Source organism: Zootoca vivipara, chromosome 5, assembly GCF_965207765.1.
Source record: "Zootoca vivipara chromosome 5, rZooViv2.hap1.1, whole genome shotgun sequence".
Lineage (NCBI taxonomy): Eukaryota > Metazoa > Chordata > Lepidosauria > Squamata > Lacertidae > Zootoca > Zootoca vivipara.
The window spans coordinates 60,222,611-60,240,372 of record NC_142588.1 but is presented as its reverse complement, the minus strand read 5'-3'; the positions used below and the strand labels follow the sequence as shown (position 1 = coordinate 60,240,372).

At 41.5% G+C, this 17,762-nt stretch overlaps 1 protein-coding gene across 1 annotated transcript; it reads left to right on the top strand.

The window, feature by feature from the left end:
• Nucleotides 1-494: 494 nt before the first annotated feature.
• Nucleotides 495-12,501, top strand: LOC148685701 (cilium assembly protein DZIP1L-like). The gene is made up of 11 exons (XM_088670747.1): nt 495-671; nt 2,290-2,352; nt 2,657-2,797; nt 3,349-3,379; nt 5,029-5,076; nt 6,107-6,240; nt 7,425-7,617; nt 7,854-8,076; nt 8,813-9,015; nt 10,111-10,250; nt 11,154-12,501. Exons 1-11 carry the CDS (start codon nt 510-512, stop codon nt 11,322-11,324), a joined length of 1,509 nt encoding a protein of 502 aa, XP_088526873.1. The 5' UTR covers nt 495-509; the 3' UTR covers nt 11,325-12,501.
• Nucleotides 12,502-17,762: the final 5,261 nt, after the last annotated feature.

Genomic DNA, 17,762 nt, shown 5'->3' with positions numbered 1-17,762 from the left:
GTGTCTCATTCATCTCTGCTTAGCTATAAAAGAGCAATAACCTTGTCACTACAGGAAGGGAGATAGAGGCTTTTAATTGCACTGAGATTACGGGAAAGCTCTTATCTTATAGTCCAATTTGTAACTCCAGATACAATTCTTTGCTCAAAGAGATTATTCAGTAGAATGCACTTTTCTAGTTATAAATAGCCTGGATAATTTTGCAAGGTCTTGTTCACTTAGCTGAATTTCCAGCACCATTGACAAGTAGAGAGCCATGCAATTGGTTATGATCCTGTTTGTGGGGGAAATCCACACTCTAGCTAGTCGTCCTTTCCCAATCAAGATAATGAAACACAAAGCAAGAAGCTGGTGTTCCTTTCAACAAATATTCATATCTACATAGGGAAGTCCCAACTTACATGACAACTCTGCTTTTTATATTCCATCAGATATGGCACAGAAACCTAATCTACCTGAGAGATGCCTTAATAGCTCTGGCCGCTGCTCTTTGCCAGCAAAGTGTTTACATGTACCACTTATTCCTCCTCCAGAAGCTGCAGGAACTACAAGGCAAGAGTGCAGTGGTCTCTAATCTGGGGACATTGCAGGATGACGAGTCATCTGACCAGCAGCAATGGAAGAAGACTCAGAGGGAACTACAGGGGATGAAGGCAAAGATTGAGCAACAGGTGCATAGATGTGGTGGTTGTGAGCTCTGCAATATATCATCTCTTGCTTGTAGAATATAACAGGGTAGGGGGAAGACGCTTAAGAGTACAATCTTATTTTTTGCAGTCCATTACATTCTAAACCCCATCCCCACCCCAGGAGCCAAACCATAAAACCTAAGCTATATAACTATCGTGGGGAGTGGGAAATGATGACAGCAGATAGATTGTTGTGGAGTCACTTATGGTGATGTCCCTTGTGCTCTGACAGCATGGTTTAACAATACGAGGCAACACTGCCTCCTCTCCACTTCTTCTCCAATGTAGCCATGAGGAGGAAATTAGAAGCTTCCATTTTTGTTCCACATTAATGACCATTTAGCAAAGGCATTGAATTCAACTCTTGAACTATATTTAATCATAACTATGGCTTGTTTCAGCAAGAAAGCTTTTTAACTGTGGTTTGATGCTTGCTTGTTTCAGCAAACTGTAATTAAGATTAACCATAGTTTCTTGAGTTTGGACAATGCAACAAACTATGAGTAGTTTAAAATCGAAACAAAAATGTTTTGTGCTCCTTGCAGCTTCACCAGAGAAGGTGGGAGTGCACAAGCTTGAGGGTTGCTTGTTTGCTTATTTATTTACTTATTTATTATTTTCATTCCTATACCTCTTTATATTTTTAAGAAAAATCTCAAAGCAGTTTACAGTATATTAAACATCAATAAAACAATCCAGAATCAAACATTTCTGAAGAAAGTCAGATATAAAGTACGGTATACAGTCAAAGAAACATGATTAACAGAAAACTAAAATATTACCTTAAAGATTTCAAAATTAAACAGTACAAAGGAGGTCAACAACAGAATACATATTTAACATAAAGCTAACAAAAAAAAATCTTAAAACATTTCAAAAGAAAACATTGGTAAGTGAAGACAAATATAAAATGCACATTTAAAACAGCATAATTGAGAAGAAAATAAAATGTTATCATAAGCATGACACAGCTGTTTGGCAGGCACAAAAAGATGGGGCAAAAGAATCCAATAGTTAGGGTTTGTTGTCAGACATTTGTTCCTCCGGCCTCATGAGGAGCCTCTGGGCCTCATGAGGAGTAGGGCTGGTAAGTGTGGGTCCTGGCCCCTAGGCCAGGTGGAAAGGGCCTTGTGGGGAGCGGCCTTCATGCCCCACAGCCAGGCGATGTCACTCCGGCCTCATGAGGAGCCTCATCAGTAGGGCTGGGTGAGTCTGGGCCTAGGCCAGGTGAAAGGGGCCTTGCGAGGAGCGGCCTTCACGCCCCACAGCCAGGCAATGTTCCTCCGGTCTTGTGAGGATCCTCTTCAGTAGGGCTGGGTGAATATGGGCCCTGCCCCCTAGGCCAGGTGGAAATGGCCTTGTGGGGAGTGGCCTTCACACCCCACAGTCGGGCGATGTTCCTCCGACCTCATTAGGAGCCTTTTCAGTAGGGCTGGGTGAGTCTGGGCCCAGCCCCCTAGGCCACATGGAAAGGGCCTTGTGGGGAGCGGCCTTCCTGCCCCAGAGCCAGGTGATGTTCCTCCGGCCTCATGAGGAGCCTCTGGGTGAGTCCAAATAAGTTTGGCTAAGACTGAGGTTGTTGTTGTTTTTAATTTATCAGAAAACAGAATGGAAGTGGAAACTGAGGGATCTTCAGAAGGAACACCAGATGGAGAAGGAAGAGGTGAGTGTGCTGAAGAATATATTTTTCCTCACAGTTTCTCTCTCATTAAGAGTTCAAACATTGTCCTGGTGTACAGTCAGTGCCCAAATAGGAACAGAATCTGCCCACACCTGTGTAGAGCATGATACACGAACGGAGATTATGCATATACAATGCCAGAAACTATTACATGGATAGACTCTGTGTATACATTGTGCTGGATGCTTTTGGGGAGGGCAGAGCCTGCTGCCCACACAATCCCACTACCTTCATGCAGTGGGTCCTCATGCCCAGATCTCTAAACAGTTTGTCCTTATCTCCTCAGCTGAAGGGTGAGAATGAGAGACTATGGGCCTCCATGTCTTCTGACCAATGGAAAATGGCTGAGCACAGCAAGCAGCAAATAGCATCCCTCAGTGCACAACTCAGGGAACAGGTCAAGATCATCCAGTCACAGGAGAAAACAGTAAGTTGAATATGATATCCTGCCTTCAGTCCTGTAATAAGCACTCTGTTCACCTCTTGGGGCTCAGGTTCAATAAGAGTTTGGAGTCCTGTTTTGAAGCAGATTGTTGCTTCTGCTCTAAGGCTCAAACTGCACAATATTCAGAATTACATGCTGCTGCTGCTGCTGCTGCTCTTGCCAAATAACAGGGAGCAATCTGCATGTTTGAATGTTCCCCTGATATAAAACTCCCTTGTGATTCTTCTAATCAAGTTGTTTTGATGAAGAGAACCTTTCATATGATAGTAGGGCTTATACCAGAGGACCGCTTTGAATGAGATCCTGGTACAGGGATGGGGAAGTTGTGTCTCTCCAAAAGCTGTTAGTCTCTAACTCCCATCCAGCCCAGCATGACCAATGGTTCCCCATCTCTACCCTGCCTAAAGAATACAGTGCATCTTTGGGGCTCCTTTTTCAGTTGTTTCGCTTTTTTCCTGATTATGTGGACACTCACAGTAAGTAAACAGTTCCTAAATAAAACTGATCCTTTAATAACATATTTTGTCTTGCAGATTAAGCTCTTGTCTTCTAGCAAACCTAAAGGTAACGGTCAAAATCTAGACTGAATGAATTTCCATAGTTAACACTAGATGCTTCTTTTTCTCTTTTGACAAACTGTGTAAACCTGGGCAGGTTTAGGCAGGCAGATAAGGAAACTCTGTAATAGCCATATCTATTGATTCAAAAGCTCACAGTGAAGTTAATTATCCAGCTCTTTTTCTAAGGTCATTCTGAACATTTCACCTCTGAATTTGGTGCCTGTGGGAATTAAAATTGGAACTGAGGTCCAGAAGCAAAGGAAGCCCCAATTGATTCCATAGTTATTTGCCGTTATAGATAGTGACAACCACAGATTGCTTTCTGGAAACTAAGATTTCTTGCAGCCCCAGTACAAACTGCACATCAAGGATTAGTGATTAATAGTGGCTCTAAGGTTGCAGTCTACTTGCGGAGTTAAAAGAAGAATTTTTCTTAGAGCACATCTGTAAGGGAGAGTTCCTACAGTCAATTTTTCCCATTATGCTGCTAAGGGGACCGAAGTCTTTGTCTCTAGCGATTTAGCAGACAATAAGAATTCTTGTTTTTGGAATGAGAGCAACCTCTCTTTTCTTCTGCTTGTTGGAAGAGTCCAGTATACTGTCACTGAGTGACAGATAGTGCAGTCAAATTAATCACTGATTTGTAGAGCCACAAAGGAAGAGTGAACAATAATTGCAGTTATTGTTGTTTCAGTGTGCATGATACCTGACAGAGTACAAGAGGTCAGATTCGTGCCCTGAGGAGCTTCCAGTCTAAACTTTGATATAGAGGAGGAGAGGGGAGGGGAGGCAGAGGTTAACAGAGAAAGAATGCCTTTTTTCATTTACACATTCTTAGGTCTGGTAACGTGTAGTTGCTGTAGAACTTGGGAACGTGTTCAAGTACACTTACATCAGGTGTTTAAATCAGTTGATAGGGCTGGAGAAGGAAGGATTAATAATCACATTTAAACCTCCCCCCACCCCCCAGTTCATAATTGAATTGGTTAAAATTAATGGGACTTAAGTATGAGAAGATTCTGGAAGGATCATTAAGTTGCTTGGAACTCGGCGTTGAAAGGTTTTCCTTTGTGCTGAAATCTGCAGTCCAACAGTAGCAGAAAATTTGATTTACTACTGCAAATAATAAAATTACTCTCAAAATTCTAACCCTCTAACCAAAATATGCAATCCAGTGCTTTCATCAAAGCTATTCCGTGCTCATCCAGCAACTTTTCAGTGATTTCATGCCTAGTGGTCTTTTGAAATGTTTAATGTGCTCCATAACAATTAAGTAGTTTTTATCATTCTGAACACTATAAATACAATTTAGATCATATATGTACACACACAAATTCACATGTACAAAAAAACCACCCCAGTGTGTTTTGTATGCTTTAGCACTGCAAACATACACTTAAGCACTTGTGCGATCTTGAGATGTGAAATAGGCATGCACAGTAACTAATCTGAGGGATTCTTGCTGATCTTCGAGAGCTCCAGAAGAGTGTTTTGCTCCCAAGTTCCATAAGGACAAAGCTACAAATCAATTTTTTTCTGGGATAAATGAAACTGTACAGCTTAAGTTCCATGCTAATGTGTAAGAACTGTGAGTTCCACCAACTGGAATTTGAATAATGTGCCTTTTCCTAAGTTACTGTTTTTAATTTCCAGAAATAACTGTTCCCAAGGCAGAAACAACAGAAGAATCTACTGAAGAAGGTATTTTTCACCAATTTCAGTTGCTCTTCTCCGATTTTATGCTAGATACTGTTGTTGTCCAAAGTCCAACCTGACCAGAGGACCTTTATGGGTCTCCAAAAGCCAGTGGCTGGCCCATTCCCTCTGGAACCCAAGACACCCCTTTGCACAGGGAACAACCCCCCTGTACCCACCCCCTGGACTGCACTTCACTGATGAATGGTTTCTTGACTTTAGTTTGCCACCTCCAGATAAGCATCATATTACTGATTATAATAATTATTAATTGGATTCTGTCAAGCTGCCATAGGATGCAGGTGGGTTTTAGGTCTACTTTATATATTTAGAACCCTATTTCCCCCCTTCAAATAGCAAAAGAATAAAGTATTGCAAACTCTCATTCAGTGGCAGAATACAGTTGTACCTTGGATTGTACCTTGCGAGTCAAACATTTTGGCTTCCGGACGTCACAAACCCAGAAGTGAATGTTCCAGTTTGCGAACGTTCTCTAGAACCCAAACGTCCAACGTGGCTTCCGTAGCTTCTGATTGGCTGCAGGAGCTTCCTGAAACCAGTCGGAAGTCGTGCCTTGGTTTCCGAATGTTCTGGAAGTCGAACGGACTTCTGGAACGGATTCCGTTCTACTTCTGAGGTACGACTGTAATTAGAAGTTGATAATTTAGGCAGTATTGCAAAGAGTAATGCTGGTCGCAGTGTTACTGGCTGTGCTCACGAAATTATTTCATATTTCTGATCGCCCAAAACAAATGTTAAGGTGTCAGCCTTATACTGGGATATGAAAATAATGGCAGCATACTAAGGTGCCAGAATCCTTTAAGCAGTTCTGATGATCACTCTGAACATAGTTTCCCTCTCTTTCAAGGTGTGTGGAGAAGTTCCTCTCCATTCAACAAAGCACCGTGATGCTGCCCACTGGTCCCCCTTCCCTAAGAAAGATTGCTTGGGGACCAGACCTGACCTGACCCACGGGGTGGTGATTTGCCACCATTTCTAAAGTTTTTTCTGGTTCTTGCCATTGGTTTCACTACAGAACTGGAAGATACTCTGGACAGAAAGAAGAGGGTTCTAGAAGCACTGAGGAGGAATCCAAACTTGCTGAAACAGTTCCGGCCAATTCTGGAAGAGACCCTTGACGAGAAACTGGAGAGCATGGGAGTGAAGCGGGTAAGTTCCATGAGAGGGGGAAAGTAGATGCAGAGAGCTTTTCCCCTTGTAGTCAATTGCCCAACTTTGAATTCCTTTTCCATATTCAACTGAGGATTGCAGTGCCTAATATCTCTGGGAACTGAGAGTCAAGTCTCATTACAAGTTCCTCCAACACAGCCTCAGCATGTGTGGACATTCATACCTGGTCAGGAAAATAGACTCCCTAACGCTCTTCAACACTAGGAATCTTCATCTGAGGAAAACGGCTTGCAGAAGGGACCATATCAGCGGAAGTTAACACTGTGTTTCTTTTCAGAATCAACTTATTAATGGAAATTCTGTAAATTTCCCATCTTGGGTCCAAAAAATACTTTCCCACAGTTCACTTGGAGTTATTTTTATCACAGCACTGCAATGTGTTTGCCTGTCAGGACTCACTCCAGGTTTGAGGGAGGCCTAGGCAAAGTGTCCTCTGGTCGGCCCCTTTCTCTATTAGCAGATATTGGCAAGGTTATCTGGCAAGAGGGATGGAAGGATCTATGAGTTTCAGTTCTTTAAGACTGGAAAAAATGAGAATTTGCAAATTGCTCTAGAAATGCGGCTAACAAAAATAAAGAAAGAAAAACTCTCATGAAGATACTTCAGCTTTTTAGAATGCATTTCCCCCAGCAAACACGTTAATGTAGTTTTGACAAATGAACACATTTTTTTGCAAGCAATTTATCCTAATATAGTGCATTTTCACTAATATAGTCATTTTAATGCACCCTTTAACCTAATACATGCATTTTTGTAAACATTGGCTGGAGCAACTACATTTCAAATTCAGAAAAGTGCAATTTTCAAAAGATGTTTCTCATTTGACTTTGTAAGGTGTGACTTTGATAGTCACCTTTAAATGCAAACTTAATGGAATTTCTCCTCCATCCCTACCCCAATAGCTGGTAAACCAAGGATGGAAAATCTGTGATCCTGCAGATGTTGTTGAACTCTAACTCCCATTAACCCCAACTACTGGCCAGGTTGCCTGGCAGTGCTGATGGAATTTAGAGTCCAACAACACCTGGAGGGCTCTCCACCCCTCCATTGAAACATATTTGTTCTATGTGTCAGTTATGAATGAAAAGGGCTGTGGTCTACCACACAAGAACAGAATTACGCAGTGATGCAATCTGCATTATTCCTAATTGTTTTTCTTACAGGGTTCAAAAGGTATCCCTGCTCAAACCTACAAACATTTGAGAGACGTGATAAAAACCCAACAACAGCAGAAGGCCAAAAAATTTCCACAGCTCCTCGCCTTAAGAAACAAAATTGAGCAAGAAGTGAAAAGGAAAGTCAAAAGGGGTCAGAAGGATGAAAGCGATCTCTCGCTGCCACTCTCGGGAACCTCAGGTAAGAGGCCTTTGCCAACCTGAAGGCATCCAGACTACAACTTCTATCAGCCCAAAATCATAGTCCAAAACATCTGGAAGGCAACATTTTCTGAAAGTTTCTCTATGATATTCTTAATTTAGAATACTGATTTTCAGCGCATTGCTTTTATTTTATTTGGGGTGTGTGTATTATTTACGTGGATCAGATACTGGCCAATTTGTTTTCCTCCAGATGTTTCCAATCATCTCTTTCAGGTAAAAGCCAAAGGAGCCCACAGTCTCCAATCCAGGTTGTGTCTTCTAAGCCCAGAATGCAACAAGTTGAATTCAAGCCTTATGCCTCAGAGATGCCCAGACCAGCCCCTCGGAGCAAAGTGAGCTCCAAGGCCAGTTCAGTGGAGACCCCCAGGATGCCTTCTCCAAAGCAAGTGAGGAGCAGCACACCATCTCTTCAATACTCTGCTGCCCATCATCCCAGGTGGGTTAAAGTTCTGGGTTAAACTTCCATTTCCCTGTTTTTATGCTGAATTGTCTTGGTTATTGTGTATGAAAACTGATGATGTCATTTGAACTGTTGTCATTATGTTTGAGGCGTTTTACAAACATTTTTGCAAGCTTTTAATTTTAATTGCTCCTTGTCCTAAAACAGCTGTTTCCACCAGACCTTGTGAATTGGCCAAGATTTGCAAAGTACTCTGGGAATCCCTCAAAAGTGTCTCAGTTGGATGTTGCTCCAAAACTCTGTAGGCAAAGTTGGGGATTTTCATTTCTTATCCATGTCAGTTTCACATGTGTTTGTTCATAGATCTGTCCTGTCCTGTCTCGATTCTGCATTAATCTGTAGTTAGATGTTTTTTATAAAAAATAAATAAATTCATAGTCATATTTTAAACCCATGTATAAATATGTATGTCAGTATGTATTTTATCACAAAATATACATTTTTCCTCAATGTGTACATTTCTAACCTTATTTCATCCTAAAATACATACATACTCTTACACAAATTTTGGTGAGGTTGTGTGTGTGTGTGTGTGTGTGTGTTGAGCTGAGAAATGCATCACAAAATTTGGAGAAGTCCAGAATTACATTCTGATAAATATATTAGCCCGGAAGTGTACTGAAGGAGATCAGTATGCTTAAAAATGCACCAAATGAAATTCTCCTCCATCCTTCGTTTCTGTTTCCCACTCTGCTCTGTTTCCATTCCCCAGCACTTCACCTTTCAGCTCTGAAGAAGAATCTGAAGAGGAATCAAACTATACATCTCCAAAGTTTGCACCCCGCAAGACAGAACCAGACCCTCCCAGAGCAACGCAGAATGAAGAGAGTGACTGGGATTCATCTGACATAGAATTGTCTGAGGGGAAAGGCAGTATGGGAAGGGTCCTTGCAACAGCAGCAGAGACTCGTTCGGGTGTGTGTGTGTGCATGCTTTAATATATTTTTAATGCACATTTTAATATGCATTGAACTGTATATTTTCATGCTTATTTAAATGCATATGTCCTCTGAAAACGTGCATTTACGGTAAATCCATATTTGGTCCTTTTTAACTACCAAGGATTTTCCTGCAGTACTGAAAGAAGTGCAAAATGTGTTGGCTATGTCGTTTTGATATGCAGTTTGATCTGATAAGTGCAGATCAGGTCATTTCATACAAGAATTTGTGAGGCTCAAATTCTTCAGGCTTCTCTAGTTATAATGCAACAGGGTAGGCTAGAAAGCTCTTACCTATGTAGTTGTTCCACATGACTGGCATAGCATTTTAAAAACGTTTTCCATGTGCTGCAGCCCATTCAAGGGCAGTATTTGTATGCCAACTATCTGTGACCTGAGAGGATGCACAACTGCTGTGCTATCACTGTGCGTGAATGCTCTTGTTACGCAGTGGCAAGTGTTCGTGTGCTAGATACTTATTGCCATAGGTTTTCCTGGACCAGCTCTTCAGTCAGACACACGTCAGCTCATTTCTTAGTTTTGTCATTCTGACAGCTTTCATTAGAATTATACAGTTTCTTAGGTCAGCCCATAACCTTCTAAGAAGCCATTTATTATTATGAACAACTTTGCTGTTTAAATCTGATGTCTAGACTCGGATCCTAAATCTTAATATGTATATGAATTGTAGGTGTTTAGTTTGAATTTGTTAATGGTATAATGTATTTGGGTGGAATAAAACATAGCACTAAGGTAGAACTATTCCACCATCCCAGGGAGTTTTGCTTGCTCATCAGAACATCCTCTCCTTCTCTTTCTTTGCACCCACTAAATCTGTTATCAGGTTCCCCTGGAATAGATTTGGGGAGGGTGCAGGAATGCAAAGGAGGAGAGGGGGATATTCCCATTACACAAGTGAAAATTCTTGCATTGATGGGGCTTGTTAGTATAATACCACCCTTTATGTTTTAGATGTGTTGCAAGTCACTTGGAAACCTTTGAGTAATGCACAACTTGAGTAATGAATGACTAGCAAGTTTAATGAATAACAACAATTCTTTGCTTCTTGTAGAAACAGTGGTGCAGTCAATGGCCAAAAATCTGGAGAGGACACTCAGTGCATCTGGGAAAAAGCCTGCTGGTGGAGTTAAACTCTTTCCCATCAATACCAAAGAAGCTCCTAAACCTGCCCCAACTACTAAAAAAATCCAGGTACTATACAATACACACTAGTTTAGGAAACCAGACAGGTGATGTCCCCCTTTCTCTGCCAAATTCTAACCCATAAGAAACATAATTCTGGTTTTTGCTGCTGACTATTTATTCAGCATGATGAAGAATTCTGGAGAGCTTGAAAGCTTGCTCATTCTTATGTCATTTTATGCTTGATGACCTAATAAAAATATTGTCCTACTGTGGTTTTGTATGGGGGGGGGCAACACAGCTACCTTTGCTTTTCAATCATCAGTTCTTTCCCAATAACATTATACTATGCATATTTATTCAAACATAAATGCCTCAGTGTTCTATGAGGCTTGCTCATGAGCATGTTTAGGATTTCAGCTGTCAGGGATTCAACTAACAGGGTGCAATCCATTAGGTGGTTCTCATGCACAAGACACATGGAAAGAGGTGCTCTTGAGCAGCACCCATTAACTGTGATAGTGCAAAGCACCCAACCACTTGAAAACCCACCAGTTGTATACTGACTAATGGGTAGTGGGTGGCAAAACTGGTATCGGGCATAAAATGGGAAACTTTAATCTTCAGCTCTGAATTAAGAATTATTTACTTATTCGTTGTGTTTATAGCCTACCTTTCCTCCAATAAGCTCAAGGTGATGTACATGAAATTGGTTAGGCTGAGAGACTTGATTGGCCCAAGGGCACCCAGGTAGTGTCATGGCCAAGCAGAGCCTTGAATCCTGGTCTCCCAGCACTGTAACCACTACACAACCCTGGTGGGGTGTGCCTTCCCTGAGAAGTATCTTCTTCGCTGATTTAGGGTGATTTTTAAGGAGGAGGATGTGAGCCATTGCAGAGATGAGAGTGTGCGGCTGGTCTTTGCCATCTGCTGCTTGCTCTCCTATCTGTTTTCTCTTCTCCCTTGCTGCAGTTCGTTGATGAGGAGGACAGTGACTTGGAGATTTCTTCCTTAGAGGAAGTCACCCCACACCTGGAGACTAATAGCAAGAAGCCACCAGCCACACGGAGCAGCGGGGACTCAGCTGAGTCTCGGGGCACCAGCCTCTGGGGTTCCGGCAGCACAAGGGCTGGCGCCTGGTAATCTTTGCATTGAGCTGAGCTGTGTGAGACAACAGGCTCCATTTGAGATGGAACAGCTCCTGGGGCAAGCCAACGAAAAGGATGCTGAACTTTCAGAGAGAGAGAATGTGAATACCTACAATGCTCAGGATCATAACTTTTGACCATAGCTGCCAAGTTATCCCTTTTTTTAAGGGATTTTCCCTTATGCTGAATAGGCTTCCTCGTGAAAAAAAGGGAAAACTTGGCAGCTATGCTTTTGACTCAAGTGTGAAACTGTTTTGCTTGAATGTTTTCCTCCTTAGTAAAAAATGAGATAAAGTACTATTTCACTGGAAATCTCAGGTGACAAAAGCTTTGAAACAGTAACTTGTAGGACTGAGAAGAAATATCAGCCCTAGCTTTGTAGCCCCTGCATTTCATTGATGCTTCAAAGGGAGGCGTTTGAAGGGAGTGAAGTTCACCTTTTGATGAAGGGAGCACCTCTCCACTTGATGTTGAACTAACAAGAGGAAGCTCCCTGCTCTTTCTTTCTGTGGAGGAGCATTCAGTCATATGAGTCCCCAGCTGTAGTCTAAAGTGCAATAACCCAAAGCAGAAGCATCATTATCACCTCAAGTATAGCTAGACGTAAGGCATTCAGGGCCACACATCTACTGAACGCATAGCAACATCTCTCCTTGCTCTTTACCCCATGTGTTTTTGCCCAATATAGATGAGTGTAAATAAGTTTTTTAATCTATATTGAATGCTTTTCACACTAAAATGCTTTCATAATTTTAAAGACTATTTTTCTATTTGGGGTATTTTTCTATTGAAACTTGTTCCGATTAGACTAGTTGTCGGAGATAACATGATCCAATGGAAAGACATGTTTTCCCACCAAACAGGGGGAAAAACAGTTATGAATGGCAATTTAGTTTGGGATGACAATGTTGGAGAAAGAGTAAACCCATCTCCCATCTCATTTGCCCCCCCCCCCCCAATTGCTGTTTTTAATATGAATTTAAAGAAATGTGAGGTATCTCATCTGGTGTGGCTCATAGTTATAACATATTTGAGTTCTAGAAACACAGTTAAATAAAAAGTTGCTGAACAGAGCTGACCACTTGATGGCACCACAGCTCAAGAAACATACGTTTTTTGCTTTGTTTTTGAGATGCTGCAAATGACACTTGTTACTAGAGTAGATTTTTTTTTTTAAGGAGTATTCAGGAGAACAAATGGAGACATCCTATAAACCTGCCCCAAAAGAAATTACACAGCAGCAAAACGGGGGGTGATCATAAGGGGTTCACCCCCCCTTCTGCCCTTTCTTTTTATATTAAAAAACCCTTTCATTAAAAAAAAATTTTTTAAACATTTGCTGTAAAGAAGTCCCATTGCTCATTCCCAGATTTCTCAGGATATATGTGACCATATGTGCTACCTTTGCAAGACATGTGTTTGCGTGTATCTCAAGAAGGCAGATGCATAAAATACCTGGCAAAAGTTATTAAGCATCACGACAACATTTGCAAGCTTGAAGATAGTATTTATTGAGATCTTCCTTTTTCCAGTAAGACAATACAGTTGCATAAAAATGATCACGGCCAGCAATAATCCTCAATGTACAGTACAAAACCTACAGAAATGGTATGTGGGATCCATTTGACCCCACACCTTTTTAAAACATAAAAATAATTTGCCATTGAGATAGAGGTAGCTTGCAACTTACATATATTTAACTTGTGCGCATTCAGCTTTATGCATTTGTCAATTTAAAAGAAAAAAGAAAGGGAGGGGGTGGAAAGGAGGTGGGCATCCCTGGAAAAATACCTTGGCAGTCCCACCTGCCATAGAACGCAAAGTGATTTGACTCTACATGTTTTGGGCTTTAGGCGCTATCCCTGGAATGAATCGCCTGTATGTACAACTATAATATTTGCACAAGTATAATGGCCAAATAACCATGATTTGTGAGTGACTCCTAAACAAAAAATGTTTAGCTTCGAAGCCCTCACTCTGTACAGATATTAATGTTTATAAGTTTGGATGTTATGGGTTGGGTTTTCTAATTTTAGAAAAGGAGGGACATCTCCAGAAATAAAAAGTTTCTCATGCAACATTTGTGTGTTTGTTATGTAAAACAAAGGCTCGCCTCTATTTTGGATTTTTCATCAAATGATTAAACAAAGAACTGGAAAATATGCAGAAAGTGTGGGGAAATGTCTCATAACTGATCACCTACAACAGAGAAACCTCTGCAATTGTACGCTCCTGAAGGTTTGGTTACTTCAGGAAAGTTTGCCCTCTTTAGTATGATGCAAAATCTATGGGCAGGGGAAGCATGCACATACTAAACTCTTCCTTCCTTCTGGTGTACACTGAGCACAGCCACAACTGCAGAAAGAGTACTGTGCCAAAAACACAGTTAATTATGGACGTGGCATGGAAAAGACTAAGATGAATTAAATGTGAATCTGATCAAGCCCAAGGTCATGCTTAATTACCATTCTATACGGAATCATATCAGAATATGGAGCGCTATTACAAATAATATATTAATTAATATTATCTAGAAGAAAGTGCAACTGTGAGAGATATCAAACTAAGTCATACTCAAAGTACTCCCAAAGAAATCAAAATCCGTTCATTTTAACTGGTCTGCACTAGGAATGGAGGAAGAATTCGCCCTGTTCAGTATCTAAAGTGGACTCACTTGACTTGATCTAGGCAGATCATAATCCGGATCAAATCAATAGTCCACTTCAGACTATGCAGTCCAGTAGATTCATTTATGAGGCAGTCAGGATTGTGCATAAGATCGTTTTTTAAAAACTGAAAATCACATTTTTGGCTGGGCATTGGAAGCTTTTTTAAAAAACAACCTGAGGGGCACATCCCCTTCTGTATAACTTTACAGGGGCCACATGTCAGAGGTGGGTGGAGCCAGATTGTGTATGTGTGTTTTTACAATCAAGTGTTCTATAAATTTTATGAAGTAAATGATAATAAATAAAAGTGAACAGACTAACAAATGAAAAAAGTAATTATACAGTAGGTTAGTTTTGACACCCACCCCATACAGCCATTTCAATCCTCCCTCCAAGATAAGGAAGGGGCATTATCACAATTCCTCAAACCTGAAGTTCCACATCCCTTTGTAACATCTTAAGATCAAAACTGAGACAAAGCTTTAAAGGTAAAGGGACCCCTGACCGTTAGGTCCAGTCGTGGACAACTCTGGGGTTGCGGCGCTCATCTTGCTCTATAGGCCGAGGGAGCCGGCGTTTGTCCGCAGACAGCTTCTGGGTCATGTGGCCAGCATGACTAAGCCACTTCTGGCGAACCAGAGCAGTGCACGGAAATGCCGTTTACCTTCCCGCTGGAGTGGTATCTATTTATCTACTTGCACTGTGTGCTTTCAAACTGCTAGGTGGGCAGGAGCAGGGACTGAGCAACGGAAGCTCACCCCGTCACGGGGATTCGAACCGCCGACCTGATCAGCAAGCCCTAGACTCTGTGGTTTAGACCACAGCACCACCCACATCACAATGAGACAAAGCTTTACAGGAACACTGGATCTATTTTATACCATCCATCTATGCAAACTGATTGGATTTATACAGTTTTATATAGTATGACACTATATGTATTTCTAAGGTGGCTTCATGACACTGCCACATATTATAAGGATTAAGAACAAGGCACAGTTTTCAACTTTAGCCACATGGTGGTGCTTTTTAACTGTTTTGATATGCAATAGAAAATGTAATATAACATGCCCAATGTGCCCATGTGGCTGTGTGGTTTCTATATGCAGGAGGAAACTGTAACAAGTATTTGACCATTTCCAATATCATTCTAGCAGAAATTTCACACCAGGGATGTGTGAGAGCTTATAGCTATTTCAGTGAACAGAAAGACCCACAGTTAATAAGAGGAGCATGTTAATAAGATACATATGGCTTGAAGTGAAGCTGTGGATGAGGCAAGGGAGGAAGTGCTACACAGTAAGCAATAGAAAATAATCTGGAAGGAAGGACCACATAGTTCAGTGGTATAGTATCTGCTTTCTGTGAAAAAGGCCTCATGTTCAGGCCCTGGCATCTGCTGCCCATCAGTGTGAACAACAATGAACCAGATGGACAAATGGTCTGGCTCAGTATACGGCAGCATTCTATGTTCCTAATGTAAAAATCTGTACACAAATACAGCACACAGATACATTATTTATGTGTATTGCCTAATGGGTCCATTTCCCCTTTAGTATCTCCCAAACTTCTCTTTCCATATATACATACCCATTTACATTTACTCAGAAGCAGTGCTTTTTGTAGTGGTACTCAGTGGTACAGAATACTGTCGTCATTTATTATTATTATTATTATTATTATTATTATTATTATTATTATTATTATTTTGCTGTCCATGGCAGCCATTTTGTGCTGGCATCCATGGCACTTTATCAAATATGAGTGCCGGCACCTCATTTTTTACAAAAGGGGGGGGCAGTACTCACAAGCAACTGTACTCAAGCATGCCATTGTCATACACAGTCAGAATCGGTCTAACAATGGGCTAAAATGCTGCTGATCTTTTCCCCAGCAACAGAACAGAGTCTCATCAATTCCAAGGACTGATGTGTCAGCAGGTTTTTTAAAACTTCTGGTTCTGAACAGGTTGAATGTTCTTTAAGCGCTGATCCACACTTCCGCTTGTCTCGTGCCCAGATAACACACGTCTGAGCGGATTTCCCTTTGCCCCACACCTTTCCCAGGGAAAACCTGCTCTTTAGTGCTAAATGGGAGCAAACTAAAGAGAAAACCTGAGCTACTATGTGCTCCGAATGAGAGTTAAAGAGTGGTTCACTCCAGGGGAAAGCAGTGTGATACAAGAGGAGGTTTGGATAAGCCCAGGCACCCCCCAAACTTCGGCCCTCCAGATGTTTTGGGCTACAATTCCCATCTTCCCCGACCACTGGTCCTGTTAGCTAGGGATCGTGGGAGTTGTAGGCCAAAACATCTGGAGGGCCGCAGTTTGGGGAAGCCTGGATAAGCCCTAATATTCCATATCAGCTCTGTAGCTTAGCCAGCGGCTAGGAAGCATTCATGTCAATCCAGAAGTGGATGTAGGGGAGCACGACTGGTCTGCCTGCACTGAGCTGCCAGGGGGCCGCAGCGGGTGTTGCAACAATGACAAACGACAGAAGGGGAGAAGGGAGGGGGGAGGGTTTGCACCCAATTTTGGCATCGCAAAGGGCGCCGTTGAAATTTAAAAGCCCAAAGTCTGCCACTGCTACAATCTAACCAGACCTTTCATAGCAAAATCAATTGTTAAGGTGCAAGGACTGCATCCTGCCTTTACTCGAGATGCTTCATTTCTTGGATGTATCTGGCTTCAGAGTAAGGCTGTGTACACACCCCTGCTTTGGAAAGCAGTGCACATACAGTGTCAGGCACAAGCCATATCCATCCTGTAGCTATATTGTCATTTCTTATGGGATATTGCATTTTGATATGTTTTTTCCTTGAAATCAGCGTCAGTCGGAATTGAGGAAAAAGAATGACCTAGCTGTATTTTAAAGGTACCCACAACCTTAAATTGGCAAAGCCACTCTTTTTCTACAAATCTGTATATGTTCTGTTCTTTGCTTCGATGCATCACTTATCTCTCTTCAGATAGGTTTAGTACCTTACAAGATTACCCCAAGCTGACTTGGGCTTCACAAATAAATGTAGAGATCATAATCACCATTGTAATGTATGCATTATCAGCCAAATATTTGGCATGTGGCCCCTTTAAGAGAAACAGCTATGATGCAGTAGGGCAGCTCTTGTAGAGCTGAGTCAGAGATGTGGCCAGGCTGGAGGAGATAGTTTCTACTCTGTGCAGCCTCCCAGGCCTAATCGAGAATAAAGTTTAATTAGCCATTAGCTCAGCTTGTGCTGTATTCCTAGATAAACAGCAGAAGACAACAGGGTCCATATTTAAGCATAATGTGCCCATTTTCCAGGGCACGAATGGGATAATATGATACAACAAATAGCATGTTACCTCCCAAATGTTAGTGATGCTGCCTTTACATCCAGAAGCCGCTCTTTGGTGTATAGATTTCCCAAGGAATGTGGTACTGCATTAATTAAGCATCACTAAGGGTTGCAATATCCATCCCTTCAGCTCAAAACAAATAAGCGTGACACCTCTGAACACTAATTTCCAAGCCAGAAAACAATACATAACAGATGTTAAAGAGATCGTGCTACACTATGGTTGATTAGAGCAAAAAGCCAGATATTATCACTGGCTATCTCTGCTGCCAGCTGATGAACAAGATATCTGTTGCCTAAGAATGCAACTCAATAAGCATCAATCTTTCTGGGTTTCATAGTTAGCTACAATACAGGCATGAATGCAAATAGACTGACACGTTTATTGAAGTGCAGCATCAAAATACGGCTGCATAATTGTATCCACT

Bases quoted from the DNA above. Each gene is read 5' to 3' on its own strand.
- LOC148685701 (XM_088670747.1), top strand. From the start codon at position 510: ATGTACCACTTATTCCTCCTCCAGAAGCTGCAGGAACTACAAGGCAAG. The intron at 8,077-8,812 runs GTGGGTTAAAGT...TCCATTCCCCAG, and splicing joins TCTGCTGCCCATCATCCCAG to CACTTCACCTTTCAGCTCTG. The intron at 9,016-10,110 runs GTGTGTGTGTGT...TGCTTCTTGTAG, and splicing joins AGCAGCAGAGACTCGTTCGG to AAACAGTGGTGCAGTCAATG.